Source organism: Halichoeres trimaculatus, unplaced genomic scaffold (genome assembly GCF_033239565.1).
Source record: "Halichoeres trimaculatus isolate MK-OKI-2021-1 unplaced genomic scaffold, fHalTri1.1 fHalTri1_scaffold_9, whole genome shotgun sequence".
Classification (NCBI taxonomy): Eukaryota; Metazoa; Chordata; class Actinopteri; order Labriformes; family Labridae; genus Halichoeres; species Halichoeres trimaculatus.
In genome coordinates this window covers 24,158,331-24,172,403 of record NW_027437188.1, presented here as the reverse complement: position 1 = coordinate 24,172,403, position 14,073 = coordinate 24,158,331, and the positions used below count along the sequence as shown (strand labels likewise).

General features: G+C 41.5%; 2 protein-coding genes across 4 annotated transcripts in view; one reads left to right on the top strand and one right to left on the bottom strand.

Annotated features, from left to right (window-relative positions):
- Nucleotides 1–8,033, top strand: part of ift80 (intraflagellar transport 80 homolog (Chlamydomonas)) — a 39,065-nt gene extending 31,032 nt beyond the window's left edge. For 2 of the 3 annotated variants that reach the window (XM_074679215.1, XM_074679216.1), the window contains exons 13-20: nt 19–83; nt 2,578–2,713; nt 2,818–2,965; nt 3,866–4,037; nt 6,638–6,727; nt 6,812–6,984; nt 7,077–7,200; nt 7,404–8,033. In XM_074679215.1, coding sequence (XP_074535316.1) covers nt 19–83; nt 2,578–2,713; nt 2,818–2,965; nt 3,866–4,037; nt 6,638–6,727; nt 6,812–6,984; nt 7,077–7,200; nt 7,404–7,514 — 1,019 coding nt within the window. In that variant the 3' untranslated portion in view covers nt 7,515–8,033. The remainder of the gene's footprint in view (nt 1–18; nt 84–2,577; nt 2,714–2,817; nt 2,966–3,865; nt 4,038–6,637; nt 6,728–6,811; nt 6,985–7,076; nt 7,201–7,403) is intronic. The other variant, XM_074679217.1, reaches the window with a different exon arrangement.
- Nucleotides 8,034–9,835: 1,802 nt separating this feature from the next.
- On the bottom strand, nt 9,836–12,038 carry c15h3orf80 (chromosome 15 C3orf80 homolog). The gene has a single exon (XM_074680035.1). It carries the CDS (start codon nt 11,779–11,781, stop codon nt 11,122–11,124), a length of 660 nt encoding a protein of 219 aa, XP_074536136.1. The 5' UTR covers nt 11,782–12,038; the 3' UTR covers nt 9,836–11,121.
- Between the last annotated feature and the right edge of the window lie 2,035 nt (nt 12,039–14,073).

The following is a 14,073-nucleotide window of genomic DNA, read 5'->3' as shown; positions in this document are numbered from 1 at the left end:
TCCTTTTTTCCCCATTAGTCATCCTTCTTTTTGACGCTCTGACTGGGAAATCCCTTGGTGATGGGAAGCCCCTGTCTCATAAGGTGGGTTCCCCTTTTGCCCTCATATTGGCCCTTGTTTATCAACCAGCGTACGACAACTTTCAGCTAAAAACTCACTCTGCTTAACATAATTTCATAAGTATTTTACAGGTTTTGAATGTATATTTGCAAGTGTAACCAACTTATTATTTCAATATTAATCCCTGAACCTCTTGTTGTCCAGAAATGCACTGCTTTAGTACAATCGAATGATTCTCCACCATAGTTCGATTTACTGTGCTCCTCTCTGTCTAGAAACTTATGTCCACAAACTGAGACCTGGTGTGAGATCTGAGTGTAACCTTCACCCACATTCAGATTGATAAAAGCCAATCTGTTGGTGGAAATAAGCATAAACCCATACTTTGGTAACATTTGATAAATGAGGGTCATTGACCAAATGCCTTACAGCAGCAAGGAAGTGATCTGACCCGATGACTCTTTCTTAAATACTTTGCTGCCCTGAAATTGCCAACAGAGTAAACGTCTTTCATGAGCATCTGTTACGTATGATAACCATCAATATAAATTTAAGCAAATATCTGCAGCATGTGCACCTGTTTTATTGTGTTTTCAAGCCACAAGAAATTATGGATTGTTTTTATGTTACTATCTGTTATTGTAACCACTTTTTTATTTTAAAAGACAGGGCCAAAAAAAATATCGTTTTTTTCCTGCTGGCTGAATCGATATTTTCAAATCACTTGTCAGGCCATTCATCCATCTACTTTAACACTTAATAGCTCACTGTCTCAGAGCTGACATACTTAGACTCACACATACAGGAAAATTAATGATAACATTTAATTTAATAAGCATGTCTTTACACTAGGGATGCCTCAATCCAACTTTTTAAGTACTGATACCTGGGCTTTAATATCATCCATAATGGATACTGTTTGGATTCAGTACCAGTATTACTTCAGCATTCTTATTCCCTAATATGAGGATTTCACTGTGAGAGTTATGTTTTGGCAGCTTCAGGATTTTCTAACTTAGTAAACCAAAATGAAAGAAAAGGTGAATGTGTCATTATTTTATGGGATTATAAATGTATTAATATGTGGTGAGTAAATTACCAATACTAACAGGAATTACACTTTAATTGTAAACCTAAGCAGTGAATAAGTGAGAGATTAAACTTGCATATGATAAATTGGCGTTAGTTGTCGGCAAAACAAGTGTGAAGTACCCCCAAAATGCTGAGCTGCTGTAGTTATCTTCAAGCAACTTGAGCCCTGCATTGATGATATATTACATGCATGTTGTTGTAAACACAGAAAAGCATAGTTGAATTGATTTGTCCTTTGGATTGACCCATTGTCATCATTATCTGATCTAAGTTTATGAGTCTTTATAACTTCATTCCAGGATCTTTTGGCTGCATTACCACTTCGGAATTTAGAGGTTATCGATCACTAATGAAGATTTAATTAATTACCTTTATATTTAAGCCTAAGTGTTTTCATCAGAACTCATTAAATTAACCACTACAGAATGTTTTTTAACGTATAATGAACTTATAATAAACATTTAATTGGTGTGTCTCTGTAAGCTTAACTATGTATAGAGGGCTGTGTGATCCTGTCAGGATTGCTGTACTCACAAGACCTGACAATAGCAGACAGAAGTCTAACAACAAAAAATAATGTCACGAATAAAGAGTCTACAAAAAGATTAAACACTATTATTGTTGGGTTTTGTTGTCTGTAACTTGGAGCGTGCATTATTTTTGTATCATATGCGTATTACATAACCACTAATTTGCTAAGTCAAAGTAATTTGTCTGTCTTGGCAAAAAGATGTTGCTGCCTTGGGGATGACTTATCAAAGTGATTCATTCACCATTTCACAATACGCCTCAACTTTTGTGGATTTAGGACTGTATTAAGCAAGATTTACATGGATTGATAGGTGAAGATGACAACTCTTTGTTTGCGCCTATTATGCTTTATTAATAGAAGCCTATTTTTGCTCTTATGATGTCATTAGAGCCTTGCTCAGGAGAACAATCTTTTCAGAGTGAGTGTCTTTGCTGGAAAATAATTGAACTTATATCCATAGGGTAAAGAGGCAATAAAAGCAGAAAGAGTGGAGGGGGTTTGGAGTTAAACTAAGAGAAAAAGAAATAAAAAATAGTCAGAAAAGAAGAAAAAGAAGTGGAGGTAGCAGTACTTACTGTTTGTCAGCATGGCTTTCTCTGCCAGCACACCACAGCTCCAAGACACTGCAAGCCAGCCAGCTGGCTCTGGCCAGTAACACACACACACACACACACACACACACACACACACACACACACACACACACACACAGGTTCAGACACATACACACTCTCACTGTCTCTCCCGCTCATATTTACACACACACTTGGCAGGAAGACTGTTGGGTCACGGTACAATCCACTCTCCCTTCTTTCCTTTCTTTTGTCATTCATCCATCACTCCTCTGTTCCCTCTTACCTTTTGTGCTTGTGTGTGTCATTTATCATATGCAGCTGGAGGTGGTGGAGGTTGCTCTGGACCAGTGTGGCCCGTCCAATGAAAGGAAAATTGCTCTTGTAGACAAGAACCGGGACCTTTACTTGACATCTGTGCGTCATCTTGGGCGAGAACCCAAAATCTGCAAAATTGGTGAGACAAGCAGGAGGGAACTTGCTCCATCAGATGTGCACACAATAGTGTTGCCAATATCTGATAACCCTAATAGTTAAATGTGTGTGTGCTCTGTCTTATAGGCAGCATGGTTCACAGCATGGCATGGAATGATGCTGCTAATATCTTGTGTGGAGTCCAAGAAAACCAATTAACAGTGTGGTACTGCCCAAATGCTGTCTTCACGGACAAGGAGCTGCTGCCAAAAACACTGTTGAAAAAGGACGGCAGGTAGACAAAAACAATCCTTTACAAGTGTCTAAAATATATGACTGGTACTCTTCCCAAGAGTCGTGATGTTGAAATACGACGCTGGGCGCAGTTCTGAGTATAAAGCAGAACAATTTTCATGTGAGCTTAAACAGACCTTGGAGGCATGTAGTATTAGAAGATGTAAATAAGAGCTAAGAAGACACTGAAGCAACTTTTTAATCTATGTGTTCAGTTTTTATGCTTGACCTGCTGAACTGTATATACCTCTACTTTTTTGCATCACCAGATCATTTCTCGTAACATTTTGCATAGCATATGCTAAATCATACTTTTTCAAACATCTTACTTTTAATAGAATCAGGATTTCCTGTAGTTGTACTATTCTTGTGCTCTGGCAGCCAGAATAGTATCATTGGGCACATGATCATTTGTTTTTCATGCAGTGTGCGAATGAGGAACACCAGCTACCCAGGGTTAAGAGCTAATGCAAAAAAGTAAAAGGCTCCATTTTTACAAGTTTGCCAAGGTTTGCAGGAGATTTGGTATGAAAGGCTTGTTGAACATATTACAGTACAAGTTAGTGCAGCAGAACTGTCAGCATGTTATCAATACAGCATATTGTATATGTGGTGGGCTACCACAAAGCACTCTTGCGTTACAAATCCTGGCACACATGTATATACAAACTGTCATCGACTGCATGGTCATTAAGTTGTGATTTTAATCAAAGCTACTTAACAGTCAGCCCTTTCTCTCTGCTATACATTAAAACTATTTTCACACCCACTGTTTGGTGTAAGCAAACAGGCAGGCAGGCTGGAGCTATGAATGTTCTTTGCTTGCTTTTCTGTGACATCACGTCTGTAAGGTGTAAGTTTACATATACATGCTCACACTGTATGTTTGTTGTCCTTAAAGTGAATTCAGCCGTGCACCTAACATTCTGAGCTTTGCCGGCACCAAGGTGACGTTACGTCAAGGAGACGGTTCACTTGTGTACAGCAGTATTCCTCCATACCCAGCCCTCCTGCATGAGTACAGCTCCTCTGCACGCTGGGAGGACGCACTGCGCCTCTGTCGCTTAGCAAAGGTAACACACTTACAAATGTTTGTTTCAGTGTAATACTGTGTCAGTTTTACCCAAGGAACACAACTTTTTCTTTCATTTGTTTTTATGTAACAAACCTTAAGATAGTCTGACATATCCTAGGCTTAGGCTCCTGTGGTGTGTGTCACATACATACATCTATGTGTGTATGAGAGCAGACAGAGTCTGAAATAAGAAGGTAATGGACGGGTTTATGGGACCAGACCAGCAGGCTTTAATTAGCCCTCAATTAGCCTGGTGACACCATTTACTGGATTTAGCCCCCTTTAGACCTCACTCATAAATACACACTCCATCCACTATGCACAAACTCTTGCATGCACACATGCACGCACACACACTGAACCCAGAGTAAGCCTCTGTCTTTGCTTTGGGCGATGATGCAATAACCACAGCTCTGGAGAAACGGACGGACAGTCACAAGAGGCAAGAGGAGGGTGGGAAAAAAGGGACAGAGGGAGAAAGAGAGAGGCACTGGTTTTAAGAGCTTTTCCTCGGTCCAACCCCCCCCTTCTGCTTCTGGTAAGAGTTTGGTGACAGGGTGGCTTTTCCCGGAACTCCAGTCATTGTTGTCAGTAAGTGCTCACCTGATAGGAGTTAAAACATGTAATAGTTTACAGCCATACGTAAAAGCAGGCATACGTAGCATACAGTTAATGGCACAGACAGAGTCCAGAAAGAAAGATTTAGCCTGAAATGACGAGATGCGGCCTAGTGTTTGTGTTAAGTTTTGTCCCCAGGGGGTGACTAACAGTGCTGTTTGTTGTTTCCAGAAGTGGTTTCCGATTAGGGCTGTTTGTCTCTGTGATGGACACTGATTAAAGGGAGAATTACAGAGTGGTGACTCCAGTGTGAAGTTTGCTCCACTGTTGGTCAATTGGTGGTTAGGACTTCTTTTTAATGACAGCAGCAGCTGCCCAGAATAAAGAGGTGACACATTTGTTTACATTCAGAGATGTCGTGATAGATGCTGTGGATGGCAAGTGTCTATGTTTTTAAATGCGTCATGCATGTTTCCTTTGAGGTTTAGAGCATGACTGTAATGAGGACTTCTAGGATATGAGCAGGATGTTATGAGGACCATAAAGACAACATCATACCCTTTGCACACATACACCAGACCAGGAAATGTTATGTGAGTCTTAATCGCTGCCATCTGGAGTGTCTTTGCATTGAGGAAAAAAAAGATTTCTACAAAGTTGATTTTGTATATAAAACTAACACATATTCACACGATATTGAAACTCTTAAAAAATGTTTTCAAACTCTTTAAATCACTACTTTATGACTGCCATGTCACTAACCCAGGCTTATGATAAGTGGCAGATAAAAGTAGCTTAAGTTTTGGTGCGAGTGCAGGTACTCAACACAGCAACAGTGAGAGCGCTGAGAGGCCAACACAAAACCTTTGCCAATTTTAAGCTTAAAAAGGGGTTAATTAAAATAAAGCTATAAACATAAACTTTAAACAGCATTTACACAAGTAAAGAATAGTATATAGTAAAACCGAAGAAAAAAAAAAAAGCTTAGATAGAGGGTATACTATCCCTCTGGTTCCCATATAGCAGCTTTTACATGAATACCATAAAAAATCCCTATTCTTTTCACAATGGTGTTTTCTTATAAAAACAACAACAAAAAAAACTAAAATGGTTTTAGCTGCTGTCTCTTTAAGGCTCACTGCTCCAAAAAGCCCCGCTATTATGACTGGCTAGCCCTCTAGAGGCCGGTCAGAGCCATGGGCAGACAGGCTGAAATACACTAGATGTGTCTCTAGTCAGTCTCCGCTCCATCGCGGCACTGCATCAGATAGATTTCCATTCAAGTCAATGTGTCAACTTGGGGTGCAGTCACACTGGCCATTCAAACCATGCTCAAGCACAGTTGCCCCCCCCACGGCACTGTGCCCCCTGCTGGAGAGCATGGCCAGTGGTCACACTACTCCAATATGAACCAGACTTTATCAGATGTCACACATATGCGTGCCCCGCCTACCTCATCGTGAAGCGTCTGTTTACATGAAGCGCAATCTCATCAGAGACACAGAGATCACTGCTACAACTTTTGAAGTAAAACAAACTGTGTTTGAACCAGATCGTATTTAGCTTGACTAAGACAACAAACGGACATAATGAGTGGAGCCGGACCCGTGGTCAGCAGGTTTGAGGTTTTACAGCCCAACATGAATGAAGAGAGACTTATTAGTTAGTTAGTTATTAATAATAAGCGCAGGAACCCCTCTGTCTGTGACCCCAACTGTCTGTCAGTCATGCAGCTTGCCAGACTGAACACGCAGCCAGTCTGAGTTGACCTATGCAGTCAACATGCAACGGAGCAGAGTCAGACTGCAGATGTATCTGGTGTATTTGAGTCGTAAGTCAATTCTCCAATGTTTCATGGAGGAGTTAGAAGATTGCTTGTGCGATTACCTCATCATTTCTGAAAGTTTCACCAAGATAGGAAAGCAGAACATCTCCTCTTTGATAGAAAACTTAAATAAACCCCTAGTTTCCAGGGGATTGTGTGGAGTTGTAAGATGCAGATATTTAACGGGTCTCTGCCTCTTCTCTCTGTATCTTCAGGACCAGTCTCTGTGGGCATGTCTGGCTGGTATGGCAATGGTAAACAGGGAGCTGGACACAGCTGAGATGGCCTATGCTGCCATTGGAGAGGTAAGGGTAATCAGGCAAATTTGAAATGAATCTCATTCAAAATGTAATCTCCCTCTAAAAACCCTCTTCCTTTCTTTGTCTCAGATAAGCAGAGTTCAGTACATACAGTTTATAAAGGAGCAGCCATCGAAAGAATCCACCTTGGCCCACATGCTAATGTTCAGTGGTCAGACCCAGGAGGCTGAGACAACTCTGTTACAAGCTGGTCTGATCTACCAGGCCATACAGATCAACATTGACCTTTTCAACTGGGAGAGGTACAAAGACTGTCCTTGCTGTAATATATATGTGAAGGCAGAGCATGTTTATCCTTATGGGAAATATCTCCATCTCATCATCTTGTGTCCAGGGCACTGGAGCTGGCAGTCAAACATAAGACTCATGTGGATACCGTGCTGGCATATAGGCAGAAGTTTCTTAAGAATTTTGGCAGAAAGGAGACCAACAAGAGATTTCTGCAGTACGCTGAAGGGGTGAGTCTGCTGAGGTGTTCTCTGCTGCAGCGCATTGATGATTTGGCAACTTTTTGAACACTTCAATTCTGATCAAGAGGGAAAAGCTTCAATATGTGCAGCACTTTTCTTTTCTTAAATTGATTAATCAAGCTTATTTGTGATGTGTCTTCTACCATGCTTCTGTCACCGTCTTTAGTCCTATCTTTCTGTCTTTCTGCCAGGTTGAGGTAGACTGGGAGAAAATCCAGGCGAAGATTGAGATGGAGTTGGCAAAAGAGAGAGAAAAAGCTGCAAATGCATCTGTGAGAAGCAGCGTGGCCTCACGTCGTTGATGTTCAAGGATTTTTTTCTTCTAAAGCATCAGCTGTGCAGGAAGAGATCTACTGTAGGTGCTCATATTTGACCCTGAGGTGGACTTCCTGTACTTTATAGTGATCAAAATGTGTTTGCACTGAAGAAATTATTTCAGTATGTGAAGACCGGAAATCGGTGAAGAATATGTCCATGACACTACGAGCTGCTGTATATGGCACAAATACGATACACCTCTTTATTAAGGTTGAATGAATCATATTTAAACATCTACATTTCTCAACAACACCAAAATGGCCTTCCTACTATGTCAGTTCCTCAGTGATTGTGAAGCTTTACGGGGTTTTTTGTTGTTGTTGTTGCTGTTGTTGTTTACTTTTATTTATCCAAGTTAACTTTTTATGTTCAGGCTTGAACCTGTATCTTCTCTTATTGTCAATGATGTTTGAAAATTTTGCTTTTATATGCATAGATATTTTTACACTGTCTATATTTAAATTTCACCTTCTGCAACTATTTAGTAATAAAGAAGTTGGAAATACTGTATAAATTCAACCAAAATGTGCTCTTTGCTCTGCCTCTTTGATTTTATGTCCACCTTTAAATGTCTTGATGCTTGACTGGATTTTTACAAATATAATAGCATATCTCTGACATGTTTTTCCAGCTTTGCACTCTGAGGTTAGTTCTGCTTGTGTGTGTTTTAGAGTCCAATATATCTACCGTATGGGTTTCTTTTTTGAGTTATTCTTGTATTTCCTTTTCTGCTGAGGTGTGAAACTTCTCCTTGCCATGCAGCTCCACCCCCTGGTTGGCAGAAGGCCAGTACATCAGCGGAACCATAATGGCCTATCCATCTCCTCTAGTGGGCCAGCAGGGACGAATGAAGTAGAAGATGGGTCCCAGGGCTCTCCAAAAACAACTGCTAAACGATATCACGATGTTGTGGTGAGATACAGGAGGAGATGATCGGCAAAAACCCACACGAATGTCTTCAGATGCTGAAACATGAGAGAAAATGGTAGATATAGGAAAATCTATTAATGGGGTGCTCTCTGTTGCTTTTGTTTTCCCCTCGGCACTGTGCACTTTCAGCCACCTCTCACTTAAATCTCACTCTGACTCACTGTCTTTTCTTTATTTTACTCCCTCCGTCCACTTTCTTTCTCAGCTTACTCACTGTGTGATAAACTGCAGTCATCCAGACCAAACACCATTAATCTATGAAAGACTTATCAGGGAGGAGTCAGGTTACACGTGCACTACAACTAAGAGCGGCCACACACATTGAAACTGAAAATCTGAAATGAGCTATGTGTTGCATAAATACTCCACCTTCAACTTGAAAAAATGCACGTGTTACAATATGTGTAACAAAATACCAAATATGCATCTTCTATTAAATCACAAAGCTGTTTGGGGTATTTACTGACCAGCAAGTTTCTATCTGTGAGATCGATTACAATGCAGCTCCTCTAAAAATACACTTCCTGGATGTAATGTGGAGTTTAAGAGGAGGATAATGCTCATTGATTTGACCTTGATAGTTTATCTGTTTGTTGGTCCAGTGAGCAGTAGAGAAACTGGATCACTGGCACACATCCCTGGAACACAAGTACACTGCCCTCTGCTCCAAAAGCCTGCATCACAGCTTTTAAAAATCAAAGCTGGGTCACAATTTTGATGCCACACTCACACCCCTTCTCACCATAGAATCCCTCATACATGACTGCATGCGTTTTTAGGGTCACATACTCCTCGCCATCCCTCCCATCATAGGTTTCAACCGTGGATTTAGTGCCTCTAAGTGCAAACTCCACTAACCCGCAATGCTCCCTCTGGAAAGCAAAGCCATCAGTGTTCACTGTTGCCTCTGCCATCATGGTTTAGCAGTATTGGATTACAAAAGCCACCACAATCACACTCAGACTTTTAGTGGCAGGAACATTAGGAGGAGGCAGAGTCTATAATTGTAGAGTTGAGGTGGTCAGCTGATATAGATGCTTTAATGGCAGCTACTTCTGGGATATTTTTCATGGATTTAAATTCTGCAGATTGGAAAAATGATCACAAAGACTAATTCAAAACAAAAGCCCTGAATGGGACGCACTTATCTTTCTGATCATACAAACTCCATCTGAAGTTTTTTTTGTCACATACTTTATTGAAATGTGATAATTTGGTAGAAAAATCAACTATAATTTAACCAAAACAAGCAATTTATGGGTGCTGGGAACATATGAAGCTACAGATCCATCTGTTTTTCTAAGCCAGTAATAAAATAGATTATGCTATTTTGCAAGCTGTAGTATCATAATAATAACAATTTATTTGAGCTGTAACCGAATTTCTGTTTGATTTCTTTTCTTTTTTTGGCCTTTGAACACTCTAATATTTCTCAAAGTCCAGCTATAAAAGAGGATTTGCAAGTGTGATTTATACCATGTGTCCAGTGATTAGCTGAAAGACTAATAAGCTTTTTCAACACAACTTCACAGTAAGGCAATTTAATGCACACTCAATGACAAATACAGTTTTAATCCAGGTATTCGGACCATTAAGTCTGATGTGATCATGTGTAAGTAGTGTCAGCTTGGTTTAGCAGCAGCAAAAAGATCCATCTTTCGTCTTTAGTTAGTGGAAAATAAAAGGGGACTGAATGCTGAACATAGAAGTAGATCTCTCATAGAGAGCCTCACCTCTGTTTTCCTGCCTCATCTGTGCAGACAGATGGGCCCATGTCCACAGTTGGACTGTGATCTGCCTGACATACTATCACCAAATCACAACTTTGTTTCCTGGCAGCTCGCACCTCATCAGTATGCCAGCTGTAATCTCTGCCATTGTTTTCCTGGATCCAGAACCTGGGAGACACTGATACACCAGCCTGGGGGCATCATGGCTCCTAGGATCAGAGCTCCTTTAAGTCATGAAATTTCCCCCTCCTTGCTTTGGCTCCGGCTTTTGCTGTATCAGACATGGCTCAGGTCACTGATAACACACTCCTGCCTGCCCCCGAGTGAAGTGTGTGTATGATAAGTTTTAAATTAACTGGCTCTAAAGCTGGCTGATAAAAGTGTCTGCTTGCACAAGTATCAGAATTGATATTCCTCTCATCGTTCAGTCCGCATCTCAGGTCACTGAGGGGAAAATGAAATTTGAATGTGTCGTCTTTTGTATGCAAATTCGATAAAGAATAAATAAATAAAAGCAAAGATGGTCGCTCAGTCCTGCGGGATATTTAGCATAAAGATCGAGACAGGAGAAAAATCTGACGGGAAAAACTGTTTCACGGTGTCACTTAAAATTGAGGTGGTGAAGTAAAACTTAATGCGATTGTGCCGCAGCCAAATTAGCTGTCCCCAACACAAAGAGCGTCAATTTCAGACGCCTTCGCTCCCTTTATAATCTCCTTTACTTAACCCACGCAGTTATTTGCATACAAAAGGAGGGTAATCCCCCATAATCTTACAGAACACGTACGTTTTCTCAGCCACCTTTTTTATTCTGAACATTCAGGATTATAATTGCACTTGAGTTTATATCTCTGCAAGATAATTACCCTGATTATACTAAAATAAGAATGCTATATTGTCTGTGAAGCTTTGCCCAATCTCTTGTCTTCCGTCAGACAGAGTTCCGAGACGTCCTTGGGCTGTGATGCGGTCCTGACACCTCCAGGACTTCTCGCATCTGCTCTCCAGCTCTCGGTCCCGCCGCTCTTCCCCTGTCCCGACTCCCCCTCTCGTTTTCCGACAGCAAGTTATCATCGGACCGGTCTCTGTGCATCTCCTGCATGCTCTCCTCATACGTGGGCAAGTATTTGACCTCGTCGTAGGCTGGCAGGTTCGGTGACGCGAAGTCCCCGATGCTGTACTCGGGGTACCGGTCCAGCAGAGAGTCCTGGGACGCGGATGCATGTCCATGAAAGAGGGAGGGCTCCTCGCTGCGGTCATGGTGCGGGTTCCTGCGGGGCCGCGGACAGATGATCCGCTGGATGAAGTAGCCCATGGCGAAGAGCAGCAACAGGATGAGGATGCCCGACAGCTTTCTTGTGAACCATCCTACGTTGTCGAAGAAAACGTGGATGGGGAGCTTGCAGCAGCGCACCGCGGCGCTGGCACTGCCGTTCCCGGTGACGACGGGTGGACAGCACTGCTGGCCATCGCCGCACTGGACCTCCCCGCAGCTCCGCAGGGCTTGACAGGCTGAGATCAGACACGCCGACAAAAAGGTGCCAGTCGCCCCGCACGCTGTCCTGCCGCCGCCCGGCAGACGGGGCATCATCTCTGGATCTCCCGGGATGGAAAGTACAGCGTTGGGTATCGCGTCTCCCTTGCGCGCGATGCTGTAACGTTTAAAATCTGCTCAGGTGTTACAGGTCTGCCTTTCCCTCCAGCTGTTCAATAATCATGTGCTCTCATCCGCGCGCGCAGACACTGCAGCGCTGAGCGGGACAGCAGGTGCCCCCCCGCTGAGGAAGACCTGTCTGCTGTAGAGTTGAGCCACAGTAATGAGAATCACAAATAATCTTACATCATTATTCTTCCATCAGATTTCCTCTGCTCCCCTTTACTTGTCACACTCAGCTTTTGCCAAAAAGACTGTGACCCTCACAATTTCACATCAACGACGCCTCCCTGAGATCAGAGCAAGGCTGGCTGCAGAATCTCATCATACATGTTTGATAAGAGTTAGTAGGGAATCCTGCACACGTAGGAGGGTGCCAACCACAGAGTGAGAAATCCTTGCACAGTTCATAAAACTACTCTCTATGATGCAGTAGAAGAAGAGGGGCTTTGAGAAATCTAACACTCCAGTTTCGTTCCAGTATATTAACATTTTTAAAGCAATCTAGAAAGCACACATACATAATTGCTTCATCTCCTCTTAATTTGGAAAACAAAAAAGCACACATACAAACATTTTCATGACAATATTATTCAACACCAGGGTGTGGAAATGATAGAAAAAGACAAATGTTAATTTTGCAAAGGACAAAAAGGCACAAAACAAACCCAAGAAATACTTGTGGTCAGATTATTGGGTTGAAGTTTCTCTTTGTGGTCTTGGCAATCCAAATCCAAAGAAATATTTTACTATTAAGCGTCTTGCTTGATTGTGTATTTAAGTGAAACAGTCCTGGGCTGACACAATGTTGTGTCGCTTTGGAGCTAAAACAAAGGAGGATGTGTCTCCTTTTTCCTTGTATGACTCCTCAAGGAAATTGAGTTTAATTAAAGCATAAGTACATTGTTTTTTTTTTTTAAGTGGGTGTTTCTGATTAAATGTTCCATTTGTTTGTTGATATCAATCTAATTTGAGCTATTTTATAAAGTAACTGGTATCAAAATAAAACATCATGTTTAGGATTATAATAAATGACCCAGGCAAGCTTGTAACAACAGTACCTTAAAAAAAATCTTTGGTTAGATCTTGAATAAATTTGTCTTCAACTCCCCAGACCATACTTCAGTATCCATCTACCCCAGTGGGCCGAACCATGTTTACCGAATCCTGCCCAGACATAGTGCCAGATGTAACCAGTAAGGGTGAATGCCCCTGATAAAAGGCGCCAATAGATCTACCCCTCTCATAAAAAATGAATAGTCCTTGCAATGTGGGCAGTAATGGCCCCCCATTAGATGAGTGTCTGGATTCACATTAGTCCAGCATCACCCTGGAGGACCATGTGTCTGCTGCATTGAAGAACATAACCATAAAACTAAATCTCCAGTTTAAACTACAGCCTCCTCTCGCCAAACGTGTTAATTTACTCTAAAGATTCCCCTCTGAGTAACAGCCAGGAATGGCAGACGGATCAGTCAGATGCTCCATGAGAAGTGAATAACGACTGATTAATTAACCAGTCTGTGTTGCTTGTACTGCGATTGAAACAGTCACAATATGATGGTGTTCCTCAAGGTTGTGTGAAGTGACATTTGTCCTTTCAGAAATATTTGAGAGTTAAAAAGCATCCCCCAGGAATAAAGAGAAAGACAAATAAAACCATCGTAATAACTAGAATCTCTGTTAACTCTTTATGGTTTCAGTCATGTGGGGAATCCTTTAAAATCACACAAACACACCACATTTTAAACAACCACCTCTGTTTCCACGCTATCCACTGTCACTTATATCCACTCTGTATTCCTTTTTAAGCCCTAATGCACTATACACTAAATCTAATCACTGGGGCATTATGATGTGAAATTCAGCAGAAGGGTAACATCACACAACCTAATTTATGCAGCATCAGATTTCTTTCTGCAATCTGCCTCGATTAGGGAAACTTGATCGTGTGGCTCCCTGCTAACCAGATAAACAAATACACAATCAATAGAGCAGAGGCTCTGAGAGAAACCCTTTTCAGTTCCCTTTGTTTAGAGGGCTTTCCCAGCACTTCGGCTATTTTGCTGCTCTGTGGGCTTTTATTGACATATATAAAGAACAACTGCTATTTTTGATCACAGCTTTTATCCCCAGTAGTGTCTGGAAAGTAGAAACACTTCCTTCTCTACAGCACTGATAAAAACATCTCTTTGTTACACTTAAATCAGACTGATGTTGGGAATTTAT